Source organism: Jaminaea rosea (assembly GCF_003144245.1).
Source record: "Jaminaea rosea strain MCA 5214 unplaced genomic scaffold BDZ90scaffold_16, whole genome shotgun sequence".
Taxonomy (NCBI): Eukaryota; Fungi; Basidiomycota; class Exobasidiomycetes; order Microstromatales; genus Jaminaea; species Jaminaea rosea.
The window spans coordinates 406,209-419,926 of NW_020289990.1; the positions used below are offsets into that span (position 1 = coordinate 406,209).

At 59.9% G+C, this 13,718-nt stretch overlaps 8 protein-coding genes across 8 annotated transcripts; 2 read left to right on the forward strand and 6 right to left on the reverse strand.

Annotated features, from left to right (window-relative positions):
• Positions 1-602: 602 nt before the first annotated feature.
• On the reverse strand, positions 603-2,051 carry BDZ90DRAFT_85156 (hypothetical protein). Its single transcript, XM_025509890.1, has one exon. It carries the CDS (start codon positions 1,852-1,854, stop codon positions 922-924), a length of 933 nt encoding a protein of 310 aa, XP_025359849.1. The 5' UTR covers positions 1,855-2,051; the 3' UTR covers positions 603-921.
• BDZ90DRAFT_84900 (hypothetical protein) lies at positions 2,012-2,847 on the reverse strand. Its single transcript, XM_025509888.1, has 3 exons — positions 2,818-2,847; positions 2,122-2,736; positions 2,012-2,042 (listed from the first exon to the last, which is right to left on the reverse strand). The coding sequence occupies exon 2, from the start codon at positions 2,678-2,680 to the stop codon at positions 2,249-2,251; it is 432 nt and encodes a 143-aa protein (XP_025359850.1). The 5' UTR covers positions 2,681-2,736; positions 2,818-2,847; the 3' UTR covers positions 2,012-2,042; positions 2,122-2,248.
• A 500-nt stretch (positions 2,848-3,347) lies between these two features.
• On the reverse strand, positions 3,348-5,142 carry BDZ90DRAFT_234438 (Bystin-domain-containing protein). The gene is made up of 2 exons (XM_025507020.1): positions 4,331-5,142; positions 3,348-4,209 (listed from the first exon to the last, which is right to left on the reverse strand). The coding sequence occupies exons 1-2, from the start codon at positions 5,089-5,091 to the stop codon at positions 3,393-3,395; spliced, it is 1,578 nt and encodes a 525-aa protein (XP_025359851.1). The 5' UTR covers positions 5,092-5,142; the 3' UTR covers positions 3,348-3,392.
• An 813-nt stretch (positions 5,143-5,955) lies between these two features.
• Positions 5,956-7,692, reverse strand: BDZ90DRAFT_223773 (fumble; the record flags this gene model as incomplete). Its single annotated transcript, XM_025504588.1, has 3 exons — positions 5,956-6,037; positions 6,105-6,882; positions 6,951-7,692. Coding segments are annotated over 3 exons (1,602 nt in total), but the record flags the coding sequence as incomplete, so codon positions are not given.
• Positions 7,693-8,010: 318 nt separating this feature from the next.
• Positions 8,011-8,458, reverse strand: BDZ90DRAFT_262686 (dolichol-phosphate mannosyltransferase subunit 3; the record flags this gene model as incomplete). The annotated part of the gene is made up of 3 exons (XM_025508518.1): positions 8,011-8,064; positions 8,150-8,257; positions 8,333-8,458. 3 exons carry the CDS (start codon positions 8,456-8,458, stop codon positions 8,011-8,013), a joined length of 288 nt encoding a protein of 95 aa, XP_025359853.1.
• A 271-nt stretch (positions 8,459-8,729) lies between these two features.
• On the forward strand, positions 8,730-10,857 carry BDZ90DRAFT_234439 (hypothetical protein). The gene is made up of 2 exons (XM_025507021.1): positions 8,730-9,981; positions 10,063-10,857. The coding sequence occupies exons 1-2, from the start codon at positions 8,852-8,854 to the stop codon at positions 10,604-10,606; spliced, it is 1,674 nt and encodes a 557-aa protein (XP_025359854.1). The 5' UTR covers positions 8,730-8,851; the 3' UTR covers positions 10,607-10,857.
• A 307-nt stretch (positions 10,858-11,164) lies between these two features.
• BDZ90DRAFT_262688 (peroxisomal biogenesis factor 11) lies at positions 11,165-12,524 on the forward strand (the record flags this gene model as incomplete). The annotated part of the gene is made up of 9 exons (XM_025508519.1): positions 11,165-11,258; positions 11,347-11,368; positions 11,441-11,447; positions 11,524-11,544; positions 11,622-11,686; positions 11,759-11,771; positions 11,852-12,045; positions 12,120-12,364; positions 12,439-12,524. The coding sequence occupies 9 exons, from the start codon at positions 11,165-11,167 to the stop codon at positions 12,522-12,524; spliced, it is 747 nt and encodes a 248-aa protein (XP_025359855.1).
• On the reverse strand, positions 12,478-13,704 carry BDZ90DRAFT_85297 (hypothetical protein). The gene has a single exon (XM_025509891.1). The coding sequence runs from the start codon at positions 13,643-13,645 to the stop codon at positions 12,587-12,589; it is 1,059 nt and encodes a 352-aa protein (XP_025359856.1). The 5' UTR covers positions 13,646-13,704; the 3' UTR covers positions 12,478-12,586.
• Positions 13,705-13,718: the final 14 nt, after the last annotated feature.

Here is a 13,718-nt window from a genome sequence, read left to right on the forward strand (position 1 = left end):
CATGATTGCTGAGAGCAGCAGCAACACAGCGCTGCGCAATCGTTTGAGGCCGACGCTTTTGCTGCCCTGCCTTGCCTGTCGCTCGTCTCGGCCTCGCGCAACTGCTTTGATCCCGACCGACCGACCCCTCTGGGCCTGGGCGTAAGATGCGAGAGAAAGCCGCGTTCGAAGTAGCGGACGAACGTTTCTGCTTTACTGCCCTTTCGGTTGTGCATCTTGCGTCTCTGCCCAAGTCTCGTGCCCAAGTCTCGAGGGGACAAAAGAAGAGCAGACACACATGCATCAACGCTGTTCCGGGCGGCGCTGGCTGGCGCTGCGCAAACGCTGCCTCACGGCACTTGGGGCTCGAGGGGTAGCAGTCATGACGCGAGACGAAGCGGACAATGCTCGTCTCAAGGGATTTGAAGGCAACGACCACGATCAGCGCGCTCGATGTCGCTTGCAGCAGCGCGGCACAGACTCTCAAAGCAGTAATGAACGCGAAGATGAGCTCGCAGTAGCCTTGGGTGGACGACGCGTATTCTGAACCGTTGCTTCCTGGGTCGACCAGGTGGAGTGTAGCGACGTCGACTAACTTCAGCAATGGCAGCTTGATCCTACGACTAAGGTGCGACGAGTCTGCTCAATCTTGCGCGAGAGAAAGCGCGCTGCATTGTGTCACTCGCTGCTCGACCTTTGGCGTGCAGTGGCCTCGACTGCGTGTCTCTTGAGGCTGTCTATTGCGCTGACCAGTATAGTTAAGAAGATACCATACAGCAGCAGCCACAGCTTTCTCTCTCGCTTGCGTCGAGCTGCACGCTCTTCTATCCTCCTCGATGCGCTTGCGACGGGCAGCCTCATGTGCACCAGCCGCTGCCTCGTCCTCAACCCTCGCTCTCTGCCTCTCTGCCCTCTCCATCTCAAACTTCTCCCTCTCCTGCCTCACTTTACCGCAGGGCGCGACAGATGCTTAGCCTTGGTCGAGTTTATGGCCCGCAGGAGGTAGAGCTGGCGACCAGGAGGGAAGAAGATCCATCTGCGGAGCTGAGTCGTCTGGTTGCTGTCGCTGAAAGCCATCAGGTTGGCGTTCAGACCAGAGGCGCTCAGCAGCTGCGGAGGGGGGTCCTCTTTCGCAAGGCAGTCTCTGAGGACAAGCTGCACCTCGAACGAGCAGACGACAAGGACCGACGGCTTGCCCTCTAACTTGGCAAGAAGCTCCATGCCCACTTGATGAGCCTTCTGCCTTGTCTCGACGCGCTTCTCCTCCACTGCCTGGTCTCTGCTGTGGTGCCTTGCCTCGGTGTACTTTCCCTTGGCAATGTCATCCGTCACTGACGCGGGCAGCAGATTCTCAAAGGCAGGGCAGCAGTCCAACTCGCCTGGCTTTAGCGCTCGCCCAAGCAGCAGCGGTACCGTGCGCACGAGATGGCGTCGCTCGGTCTCAAAGCCGTGGGCTCCACCACTAGCGTTCAGCGACCATCGATGGTAGGACTTGCTGAGGAGGCGCAGCTCAGGGACGGGAGCCAGAAGGCCGCGCATCGAAGGATTGAGCAAGTAGGGCGCCGTCTCAGAGTGAGAGCCGCCGTCTTCGATGTTGATCAGGCGGCCCTTGCCGAACAGAGCGACCAGTAGACTCTCGACGTTGGCTGGGTGCGTATCCTCGTCCAGCTGATCGTCGACGGCGCCGGGCAGAGTGCTGGTGGTGGCTGGTGACGTGCTCCAGTATTTCTGCCTCGTGAAAGCCGATGTCACAGAGGATATCGAGCAAGGCGACCCAATGGTGCTGAGAGCAGACAACGAGGACCGTCGCCTTGGCCTTGGCAAGGCTGTAGACAAGCTTCTGCACAGCATCCTGCGCCCGCTCGCGCTCTTCATCTCTGGCCGCCTGCTTGACCAGATCCTGGACCTTGACGCGGCTGCCGATCCTGTGGAGCTGTGAGCTTTGCAAGGTCGCGGCTGCTGGCGGAGTGAAGCGAGTGATGCGACGGTGGAGCACTCCTACATCTTGCACCTACGCTTGGGCCACGGAATTTGCTACCGGGCAGGAGTGGAGCGACGCGAGCCTGAAGCCGAAGGGGTGGTGGCGTGTCGTGTAAGTTGTTGTGCTGAGCGTGGCAGGCAGGCGCTGCTCGAAGTGCTCACCTCACAAGAAACGTCATTCTTGAGCTTGCTGTGATCTTGCTGAGCTGAGGTGTCGTGAACGTGCGCCATTTTGCCGGCGTGCTGTTTGATCTGGTTCGCATGGCTTCTTGGCATGTCGAAAGGATGTCTATTCACCTTCATCTCGCTTCGCTCCTCTTCGAGCTTGACCCTTTCGTCTCGGAGCTTGGACCATTGCTCCTCCGTCGGGGGCCCATCGGTCTGCCTCGTCACTACCTCCCTCTTGGCATCCAGCGAGGGGGAGGTAGAGACTGGTAAGAAGTGGACTTTGCTTGACTTTGCTCGCTTGCCGTGGTACTACGTGTCGAATGCTTGACTTTCCGATGCTGAGCCGGGCATTCCTTTGTCTGCACGCTGCTCGGTTTGTTGGCGCGAGAGCTGCAGACTGAGGCACATCGCGTATGCTGAGGCGGCCAACGTTGGGATGAGGTGTTACTCCCGCTTTCGTAGTGGTAGTGGTAGCGCTGGAATCGATAAGCCACGCGCGACTTGACGACCAGGATGAGAGGTGTGCACAGACGATATGTTGGCTCCGCTGCATGGGCTTCAATGTGGCCAGGCCATAATAAGGTTTCTGTAGGTGAACCAGATCAGATGCTGGAGCGTAGGGGCGGAGGGGAGGGTCAGACGCTGGGCGAGCTGATGGGCTCAGGGGATAGCGAGGAAGGGAGCACTCACGTTGGAGCTTGGCTCAGAGCAGGCCGTGTCAGGTTGATCGTGTGCACGATCTGGCCTTGGACGCGATCGATCAGTTGTCACTGCGCTGAGCTGTCGAAGGTGCGGTGAGATGAGGGCTCAGGCGGGGGCAATTAGAGTGCTGAGTACCAAAGGGCAGGCGAGGGGCTCAATGCCGGGCCCCCGCCCACCCCTCTCTGAGTCGGTGAAAGTTCGTAGACGCGGCTGTGGTAGGTAGCTGTTTTTTTTTTTTTTTTGGTGAGCTGATGGGCTGCGACGGTGCGCGTGAGGTGATTGGGAAGTGAGTGATAGCAAAACAAGAAGCAATCACTCTCGCTGCGAGCATCGGCGAGGGTCAAGACGGGATTGAGTGGCAGAGAGCTCGCGTGGCTCTCCGAACTGCCGCCCGTGCGGGCCCGTGCGCAAAAGTCGCGCCTTCAATCCATCCTTCCTGCCCTCTGCTCACGTATGTGTCGGATCTCATGATGGGCGCATCTTCTTCTGTGACGTTCAGATCTGTCGCACACCTTCTTATGCAGCATAGAAAGGTATTGCATTTTCTGGACAGCGCCGGTGCTTCACCCTGACATGGCGTAATTGCTATCCGCGTCGTCGATTGGCTCTTCCAGCATCTCGCCTCGCGCCGTACCCGTGCTGAGTTCCCTCCTGATGTCGGGCTCGATGCCTGGATGCTTCTGAACTCTGATAAGGTCAAGTAGAGCGGTCTTCTGATCAGGAGTCAAATCCTGCTTGTATAACTGGCAGAAGACAAGAAGGGACTGATGCCAGAGCACCGGCATTCTTCTCGCCCCGGACCCATCCTTGACCTTCTCGACTCCCTTTGACGGATCCGCGAAGCGCAGGAAATGGAATACTAGAGCGTCAATGACCTTCCACGGTAGGCCGTACGCTTTAGCGAGCAAAGTTCGGATGATTAGAGACGTGCAACCGCTGTACTCCATTTCGGCGAGACGGAGAAGCGCTGCGGCCGAGTGGAGCATCGGTACGCTGACTTTGGTGAGCACGGATGAGAGTACCGCCGCCTCCTTGAGCGTCATAGTCCCGCTCTCGCAGATGGGGAAGAGGATGCCCTTGAAGAAGGCGCTTGGTTTGTAGAGCGCTTTCGCCAGACTCTCGTAGATCTGGTAGCTGGCTTTCTTCTTCAGCTCGACCTCGTCCCTGAAGCGTGGTCCCAGAACAAGCTCAAAGAAGCGCTGCGACTGCGCTGCCTTCAAGTTGGAGACGAAGATCCTCGTCGCTGCGAGCGTGGCGTGCGGTGTCCAAGTCTGCGGCGAGGTGAGGGAGAGTACAATCTCCCAGTGCGGGAGGGAAGGGAGAATCTTGAAGGCCTTGGGGAGCGGTCCGGACTTGTAGCGCGAGAGGAGTTCGCCGACTCTGCGGGGGCGAGGCGCGGGGAGGGTGACAGAGGTCGAAGGGAGAGGGGAGGGAAGGTAGGGGCACCAGATCAGCATCCCGATGCTCGGCTTCTGTCGCGACCTGCTCTCGCTCCACTCACTTGGTGTAGACCTCAACGATCTTGGGGTTCATGCCCATGACCATGCCATCATCTTCCTTCTCCCCTTCACCACCATTCCCACCGGCGGCCTCAATCTTGTCCATGATCAAGTCGGCGAGTGTCCTCCTCCCGCCCTCCTCCTCGACGCGATCCGATCGCATCCGTTCGAGCAGCTCCGCTTCCTCCGGATCGACTTCGACGTCTTCGTATTCGAATTCCTCTTCGCCTTCGTCGTCTTCGAGCTCGCCGTCGTCGGAGGCCATCCCCGCTTGTTCGCCCTCGTCATCCTCCGGCATGATTCCATCCCCGCGATGTGACGACGGCATCTCCTGCAGTCCGGCCGCTCGCTCCTCCTCCTCCTCAATCTCCTCCTGCTGCTCACGCGCTAGCCTCAGAATCTTGCCCGACAGCTTCTTGTCGACGTACTTGTCCCCACGCGGTGCGCCTCCGGCCTTGCCACCCGTGACAAAGGGCTGGCTAGATGGGCCTGCCGCTGCTGCGTCCTCGCCGTCCTGCTCGACATCCTCGTATCGATTGCCATGCTTGTTCTTGTTACGCCGTCCAGGTTGCGAGACGGAGCCAAATCGCGAGGCTAGGTCGTCTTGTCGCATCTGCGAGGTGAGAGAGCCCTGCGAGTTGCGCGATGGGGCCGCGGACGAGAACTTGGGACCGCCAGACGAGGAGGAGGATGAAGGGCCGCCATTGCTGCCAGACGCGCGACCTCCGCGCTGTTTGGAGAATGAGGATGGAGCCTTCGGCATCGCGAAATAGAGTGAGGATGAGCGAGAGCGCAAAGGTGCCGCGAAACTGCGAGCTGCGAGGCGGTAATGAATGGCCAGAGAGCGACGCCAGTCCGCCTGAAATTTGCCGTCACGTGATGAGTGGGGGCTCGCTCGGGCCATCGCCATTCCGGCTACTCAACGACATCATGGAGAGCCAACGCTGCGATAAGCCTGTATTGACGAGACGACATGATTAGACGACAAATATTCGCTACGCCCTCATCCTCATCGCCCCGCTCTCGCGTCCTCACTCGCATCCAACATCCCGTCCAGCCTGCCCAGGAGCATATCCAGCTTCGACTCGAGCCCATCAGCAGCCCCGTCCGCCTCGTCGAGCTTGCGGAGCAGCTCCTGCACCGAGGCCTCCGATTCGTCCACTCCTGCTGCTTCGTCTTCGTCCTCGACCGCACCGTTGGCTTGCACGAGGGGCTCGACGAGCGAACGATGCTCGACTTGGAGGGTTTGGAGCATCGAGAGGAGGTCGTCTCGGTCGCCCGAGCTAGCGCCGTTCGGGGGCGCGGCGACTGCTGGTGGTGCAGCATTGCCCCCGTCCCGTATTGCTGCCGGAGCCGCGACGCCATTGGGAAGCGCCGCCGCACCCGACAAGGGCTCGGGAGCCTCGATGATGGGCGTCGGGAGCAGCCCACTTGCCTCCATGCTTCGTCCCGGCCCAGCGCCGAGCGGTGGCGAAGGCGACGTCGTGGTTGCGTCTGGTCCCCGCGTTGCCGCCCCCAGCGCGGCTGTGGGCGAGGGGGAGGACACCGCCTCTGCTCCCCTCGCTGCCGGCACGGGCGAGGTGGGCTGCAAGTGCGACGTCTGAGGCGTCCCTGGCGCTGCTGGTGTTGCAGATACGGGCGCATCGTCGAGGTGCTTGATCCATGCGCCAATGGCGCCGAGGTAGCCTTCGTGGCGTAGAAAGAAGGCTCTGCGCGGGGCGTGCAGGATAGAGGTGAGCCTCACCTTCAGCGTGCGCACTCTTCGCCATCGCTCACCTCTTCGTTCCCTTGCTCCAGAACCTGATCGCATAGCTGAGCGTCGAGATCGTCGCCTGATGCCCTCTGATGAAGCACCCTCCAAAATAGATCCTATCCAAGTCGTACTTCTCCGCAGTCATATGCGCAATCTGCCCAATATTATTCGACACCGCGTAAAGCAAACTCTTGCATATATCTTCGGCCTTGAATCGCTTCTTTCTCCCTCCTGTCTTGCTCTTGCTCTCCTCCTTGCGGAAAACCTTGCCAAAGGACGAGGCAATCGTCGTCGACTTGAGGCCAAAGGCGTTGAGCGCATTCGAGTTGCCATAGACATCCGAGACGAGGAGGTCCACCGCACCATTGTCGCCCCGCTCGGACAGCTCGAGCATCTCGTCGAACGATTCGGCGTCTGTGAGGAGGCTGAGCAGACCCCACAGCGTGCCGCCGCCCAGGCTGGTCCCGCTCACGCGCTCAAATTTGCCAAAGTCGTCGACCTTGATGATGCTGACGCCGGAGCCGATGTTGACGAGGAGGCAGGGGAGCTTGGGAAGTGGGTTGCTGTCGAACATGGGGGCGTAGAGGGGTGGGTTGGGGGAAGGGCGGGGGAGAGAGGAGTTGGGATCTTGCGGTGGGGAGCCAGAAGAAGGGCTGGACGAGGAAGGGGAGGAAGACGGGTCGCCTCGCACGTCACTACTCGACGGCAGCGGCGAGTGGAGAGCGCTGACGAGCTCGTCGCTGTACCAGAAGACCTCGTCTGGGATGAGTGTGATAAAGTTGAGGCCCGTGATCAAGCAGCCTGGCAGCGAGCGAGCAGGGGGAGAGGTCAGCATAGCTCATCCTCTCGCATCGCACACGCGCACCCACCCATCTCGTCCTCTCGCTGCACCTCAACCCCCAACGCCTCCTCGAACCGCTCGTAAAACATATGCGCCCCACCCCCCGTAGCCATCAGCTTGACTCCCCGCCTCATCTCCTCAATCGTCACCCGATTCGCCCTTGCCGAATTCTCAATCAACTCTTGCAAGAATGAAATGCACGACTCGATATCCGACGTCTCAAATTTGATAAAGTTGAGCCTGCCACCAGGCAACGCCGCAGGCAGTGACCGCCTCTTGAGGAAGGACGATCGCATGGCGCTGCTGACTGCTGAGCCGATGTGAGGCGAGTGGTGGTGCTTTGCGTCGCTGAAGATGGCAGTTGGGGTGAGGGTGCCGCTTGGTGTTGGGTGAGAGGCGACACCTTGATCGCTGCTGCCGCCGGCACTAGGTGTCCTCGGGTGGCCTACCACGCCATTGGCAGACGACTGGCGCGAGTGGCCCCGCGAAGGTGTAGCAGCGAGGGGAGAGACGGCACGAGGCGGCGGCGGCGCACGAGAAGTCGAGGCTTGCGATTGCGATGGAGGATCTGATGACGAGCGGGATCGTGTGAAATACACGACTTTGGCCAGAGACCCGCCAACATCGACTGCAATGTGCGACAGAGTCTCAATGTGGTTGGGCAGGTAGATGTCTCTCGAGTCTCGCTGGTCTGGGTGCGATGAACCGTCCTCCATGATCTTTGCCCCCGTCGTGTCGACATTGACGGGAAGTGGGACGGGGGCCTCCATTGCGAGAGAGAGAGGGAAAGAGGTGGTGGTGGTGTAAAGGGAAGAGAAGAGGAGGGCGCTTTGCAATCGAAGTGAATGTGGGGATGCAGCCGGCTGCGTTGGCCAGTCGAGACGCCCAGGCGGACTGAGGGCGCAGGCGCGGGTGGGCAGTCCACGCAGCAACGACCGGACATCACGGCGCAACGTCAGGCAGCGAGAGAAAGAGGCGACGACATGGTAGCGCAGAGTCAGTGGTGAGGCGTAGAGTTGCTGGTGAGCAAATCAGGCACAGAAAGGTACGCGCGAATGACTACGATATTTTTCATTGCCGTCCATCATTTAGTCGACGTCCACCCCCCTCTCCCTCAAAAAGTCCTTTGCATTCTTGATGTCCTGGCAGCGTCAAGGGCGAGGAGGAGAGGTGGGTCAAAAGACTGTCTGCTGGAGCGCACGCCTCGTTCTCGCAGCCGCTACGTACCACCATCAAGCTCTGGTACGCCTCGGGCACATCGTTGAAGTTGAAGATGCCCCAGCCCATCTGCCACAGCATGTACGAGCCGAATGAAACCAAGGTCCACCAAGGGATCTGTGCAGGCGAGCGGGAGAGAAGCGCTAGTCATCAGCTGGTGCTCCACAACTAGTCCCTGATATCTTGGCTCACCACCGGCAGGATGTCGTCCTTGACTTGCTCAGACAAGCCCGGTGTCGGGAGCACCCCAAAGAAGAGAGCAGCATAGATGAGCGTCGCAATCCCCGAGTAGAGGACAAAGTTGCTGAAGCGCGACATAGCAGCGCGCTTGTGAGTAGCGATGGTGAGGTGGCCAAGAAGAGAAGATCTCGAGCTTGTCCAGTCGTGGTCTTCGTAGTGATGGTCCCGCGTCCCGCGTCTGGTCGCCGCGAGTGTTGAGATGCAGGCGGGACCAGACGAGGTGCGGCATCATTGTGGCTGCTCTTCTGCCGTCCGCCCCTTGCCGCTCGGCGGCAGCGAGAGCGAGTGAACCAAATTGGTCTGACAGGCGAGAGAGCGGCGTTGGGCGGTTCACAACTCCTTTCTTTCTCTCCCTCTCCTCAACGAACACGACAACGTTCTCTCCTTCTGATCTCGCCCACGCTCCTCTTTCACCCTCTCATTGGATTCGCCCGACCTACCACTTCCCGTCCACACGCCTCGCACGCCGGGATGAGGCTCGCCACCTTTGCAGCTGGTGTCGCAGCCTTGGCGGCCGCCTCGGCCTCTGCTGCTGACCCCAGCCCACTCGCCCGCGCTGCGCCAGCCGTACCACGCAACCACAAGCTGGCCAGCAGGCAACGACAGCAACGCAGCAATGACTTCGATGTTGCCGAGCGCAGCGACGCCTTTGACGCCGCCGTACACCCTCTGGCACGCCGCGACGCCTCCCCCCTCGTCGTCACCATCAACAATTTCCAAAACTATACCCCAGACCAAAATGCAGTTGGCATCGCCATGCAGGCAATGTCTGACCCTGTAGGCGCAGCAAGAGCAGCCGACGCCATGCCTTTCATCTCTAACAACAACACAGCAGGCTACATCGGCACAGGCATCATCTCGTCCGACTCAGATGAAGGCAACAACTACATCTGGACGCAGCAGTACCCCTTTGTCGCAAATGCAGACGCACAGGGAAGTCCAGACACTGGTTGGAATGCCCTACCTGATCTCCAGGGCTTCACGCTCAACCGCACCATCGAGATTCGTAATGGCGCCATCCAGCCCGTCTACATGACAGCCAACTACGATGCGCAGGCAATCAAGCGAGGCATCGTCGTCTTCCCCGGTAAGCCGCGTGACAGTTGGAAGTATACCAATCTCGTCCGCAATGCTCTCACCGTCCAGAATGGCCTCTTCCCCGAGTGGGGGGTCACGCCCGAGTCGGTCCTGATCATGGGCCCAGCTTGGCTCAACCAGGAAGACCAGACGGCAGGCGCAGTTCAGCCCAACGAGCTCGTCTTCCACGGCACGCAATGGCAGTCGGGTGGTCACTCTTCGTTCCCCAATCTCACAAGCTCCATCACCACGTACGAGGCCGTCGACAAGTTCGTCGACATTCTCTTTGACAAGAATCAGTTCCCCAACCTCAACCAGGTCGTCGTCGTGGGCCATTCGATGGGAGGGCAAATGGTGCAGCGTTATGCTCTCCTCAAGAAGACGAAGAAGTACGACCAGAACATGCAATTCTGGGCGGGCAACCCGGGATCATACGCGTGGTTGACCGACGACAGGCCGTACCAGAATGCCTCGTGCGTCGACCCGCTCGAGTGGCACTACGGTATCGGCGGAAATCAGACCAAGTGAGCTAGCGACGAGGGATGTGCGTTCGAAGGCATGTTTCGCTGACCAGCCCTTCTCTTACGCCGCACGCACCGCGCCAGGATCACCAAATACGCTCGCGACGACGTCATCACGAACCGTCAAGCCGTCGTGGACCGCTTCCTCGCGCGCAAGATGCACTACGCTCTCGGTCTCCTCGACAACGGAGCAGGAGACACGCACTGCGAGGCCGGCGTGCAAGGTGGGAACCATTTGGACCGCGGATCCCAATTCGCCATCCAGCTCTCTGGCATCCCCTCGGCCAACGGCTGGCCAAAGAACCACACGCTCGACTACGTCGTGGGCGTCTCACACCAGGACTACGCCATGATGAGCAGCAATGCGAGCCTGCAGCGCATCTTCTACGACAACTTCAACGACCGATTCCCCAACTTGAAGAACACGACCAATCCGGGCGATCAGCTGACGCCCAAGCCCAAGGCCTTCGCCACGCCGCTGCACACCATTGTGGCTGCGGCGTTATTGGGCGGGTCGGTGGGTGGTGTCATTCTCGCATTTGCGATGCTGCCTTTCCTCTTTGGCGCGAACACGAGCTGGCAGGAGCAGGAGAGATGGAGGCAGGAGGAGGCCAAGCAGCCCATGTGATCGCGCCATGTGATCGCGCTGTGTGGTCGCGCGGGGAGCTCGACGTAGCATCTTGACAAATAGCCTTCACCCCCACCTTTCCTTCCCTTGGACGCTTCACATCTACCCGCCTGTCTTGCCCAATGGACTCTCATCCAGACCCCTCTATCTCCTCCTCCTCCCATCTCCCTCTTCGTCTCGCCACGGCGCGGCCGTCTCTTGTCCTGGTGATGGGCAACGTGCTCGCAGCCGCCTTGTCTCTTAGAACTCTCTCGGAATGGCGACGATGTCGTCCATTCAATGACATGAACTTCTCGCTGTCTCCTTGCGTCCTTGAAGCGTTGATACTTCATTTCTCGCTCTCGGTGAGAGTGGTCTCTCCTCTCGCCCCGCCTCGCCTCGTTGAAAGCACACGCCCGCACCCGCACCCGGAGGCCGGCCAAGGCGGAGGGCGGATCGGTCGCGGGGAAGCCGACGGGCGCGTGCACCGGGGAATCCACACAGACAAGCGTGCACCTCCAACTTTAGCTCTCTCTCTCCTTCGTCCATTACCAACACCACTCCAAGCAACCAGCAACGATGTCCCTCGCTTTGCAGCAAGTTGTTCTCCACCCTTCCCTTACGGCGACGCTCAAGCTCACGTCGACGACCGTCGGCAGGGACAAGCTCTATCGTGAGTTGGGCAAGGGGATGTGAGGTGGGAGCGATGAAGCTGACCATGCCTATATGCTGCGCTGCGCTGCGTCGATCCTAATGGGCAGGTACCGTGCAATACTTTGCTAGGTGAGCAACAGAGGAATGGGTTGGGATTCTAACGGGCGCAGAGGCTGACGTCCGCTCCCCATTGACCCGCAGATTCTTGGTGAGATGCGAGCAAAGGAGCTGAGATCAAGGGCGAGCGCGCTGAGCTGACCTTTGCATCCCGACGACAACCCAAGGCATGGCACCAATACCGTAGCGTGAGCATAGATTCGAAGCGATCAATGGTACCCAGAGTCGTCTCCTGACCTGTCTGCCCATCTCTTTCTCTCTCCAGGGCGCCTCCAAGGAGACGGTGGACCGACTGACGGCCCTCAAGAGCTCCTTGGCTCTTTCCCGCAAGTGCGTGCTGATTGCGCTGCGATGAAGCCGAATGAAGCTGATCATTGTACGACCCTCTCTCCTCACTCACAGGCTCATGCGAGTGGTCAGTAGCCGCACTTGCTCCAGACCGAACCGCCCAATCTAAAGCTGACATCGATCCGTTGCCCCCCTCCTCACCCGCAGGGCAAATGGCTCGAGCATCTCCAAGCCTTCGTCAAGGCCCTAGCGATCAAGGACCCCGTGGTGTGCGGACTCTCGCTCAGTCGTCAGCTCAGCTACGCCCTCTACCTCTTCCACGACACGCTGCAATGGGTCCACGGGTCCAAGGCGTACCAATTTGCCCCGGCCACGTACAGCAAGATTGCCAAGAGGGCTGCGTGCGTATCGGCGATCAGGCAATCATCCCTCCCCTCACGAAGTGCTGACTCTTGGCTCTTTCGCCTACCCGCAGCCAATTCTGGGCGCTCGGTCTCATCTCGTCCCTCCTTGCCGGAGCATACAAGACGCACGTCCTGCGTCAACGCCAGGCCCTTGCTTCGCGCCCTCGTGCGAGCGCAGAGAAGGAGGCAGAGCGCAAGGTGGAGCTGCAGCAGATTGCAAAGGAGAAGGGGGCGGTGCGATACCAGGTCGTGCAGGATGCGCTGGATCTTGCCAACCCTGGATCCTCCATTGGGCTCTTCAACTTCGACGACGGATGTGAGTGCGGCACGAGCGTGGAGCCTCAGGCCCGGCTGACCACGATGTGTTTTCTCCCATTCCCGCGCTCGCAGTCATCGGTCTCGCTGGTACGGTTACGTCGCTCATGGGCGTGTACAGCCAGTGGCAGGCCGTCAATGGTACGGGGGCCAAGAAGTAGATGGGCAGCAGAGACGAGCGATGCGAGGATCTATGCGATTGGGCTGCAATTGCGATTTTGGTCTACATCACGACATCTCCGTCAGCGTCGCCTTGCTTGCCGCTACCTAGCAACTGCTCGTCGAAGGATTGTCTGATCGCTGGGTGGATTTTGCCGACTGCCGCTGATCGTGCGCGACGAATGGCTTCGAGGTACTGCAAGGATGGGGAGGAGGCGATACGTGAGATTATCAGCGGCTGTAGAGCTCCCCTCTTGCTCGTTGCTGCAGCGCTACTCACCAACCTCGAATCCACCTTGCCGCCTTCGCTCTCCACCAAGATCAACCGCGCTTCCGGCTCCCCCTTGAGTTGTCCATCATCGCAGCTCACCACCTGACCCGCCATTGCAAAGGCAAAGAGATGCACGCTCGCTGCTTGCTCCTCCTCAAACGTATCCGGGTCGACGAGAATAATTTGCGCCGCCTCGTTGCCATCCTCGCTATCGCTCCCATCCTCGTCCATTGCCCCAGATGCGGCTGTTGCTCTTCCTTTCCCTTTCCTCGTCAGCCTGGCCACCTTCCTCGGTACCACCGCCACGCTCACAGCGCATATGGTGGCCGAACAGCTGATTCCGGCCTGAATGAGAGCCAGACCCGCAGCATTTACGCTCGTAGCACGTTCAGCCATTGTCCAGCTAGCATCGGGATGCGGCCTACGCGGTCGAATGCTCTTCCTCCCAGCGGAAGACTGAGCACGATCCCACCCCAGAGGCGTGGAGGCTTTGGCCTCATCCGTAGTCTGGACCGTCACCTGAATCAAGCTGCGTGGGTAGCGATGCAGTAATACTACGCTGCTCAGCGCCTTCTGGAGCGTGCCTACCGCAAAGCTGTTTGCGGCCACGCCTTGTTGACCCCTCAGAGGGATGGCAGTGCATTGCAGTGTTGCCTGATCGGTGAGCTCATCGCGTATGCGCACCTCGATGGGTCCTTGGACTGAGGCGAGGGAGGATTGGGAGTGGCCCAGCGAGAAGGAGGTGCTGCCTGTGGAGTGGGAGAGGGGCAGCACCCCGTGAGAGATGTTGAGAGGGCGCAGCGCGTTGTATGTGCGTGGCTGCGCGCGAGAGGAAGACGCTTGACTGCTCATGATGAGCAAACGTTGATGGTAGGGATGGAAGTGAAATGTGCAGGAAAGCAATTGTCAAGGGCGCCTCTCGATT

Excerpts from the sequence above, each read along its gene's own strand:
- BDZ90DRAFT_234438 (XM_025507020.1), bottom strand. The coding sequence starts at position 5,091 with ATGCCGAAGGCTCCATCCTCATTCTCCAAACAGCGCGGAGGTCGCGCG. Across the intron at positions 4,210-4,330 it reads ATCGTTGAGGTCTACACCAA|AGTCGGCGAACTCCTCTCGC; the intron begins GTGAGTGGAGCG and ends TCGCCCCCGCAG.
- BDZ90DRAFT_84900 (XM_025509888.1), bottom strand. The coding sequence starts at position 2,680 with ATGCAGCGGAGCCAACATATCGTCTGTGCACACCTCTCATCCTGGTCG.
- BDZ90DRAFT_234439 (XM_025507021.1), top strand. The coding sequence starts at position 8,852 with ATGAGGCTCGCCACCTTTGCAGCTGGTGTCGCAGCCTTGGCGGCCGCC. Across the intron at positions 9,982-10,062 it reads ATCGGCGGAAATCAGACCAA|GATCACCAAATACGCTCGCG; the intron begins GTGAGCTAGCGA and ends GCACCGCGCCAG.
- BDZ90DRAFT_85156 (XM_025509890.1), bottom strand. The coding sequence starts at position 1,854 with ATGAAGAGCGCGAGCGGGCGCAGGATGCTGTGCAGAAGCTTGTCTACA.
- BDZ90DRAFT_85297 (XM_025509891.1), bottom strand. The coding sequence starts at position 13,645 with ATGAGCAGTCAAGCGTCTTCCTCTCGCGCGCAGCCACGCACATACAAC.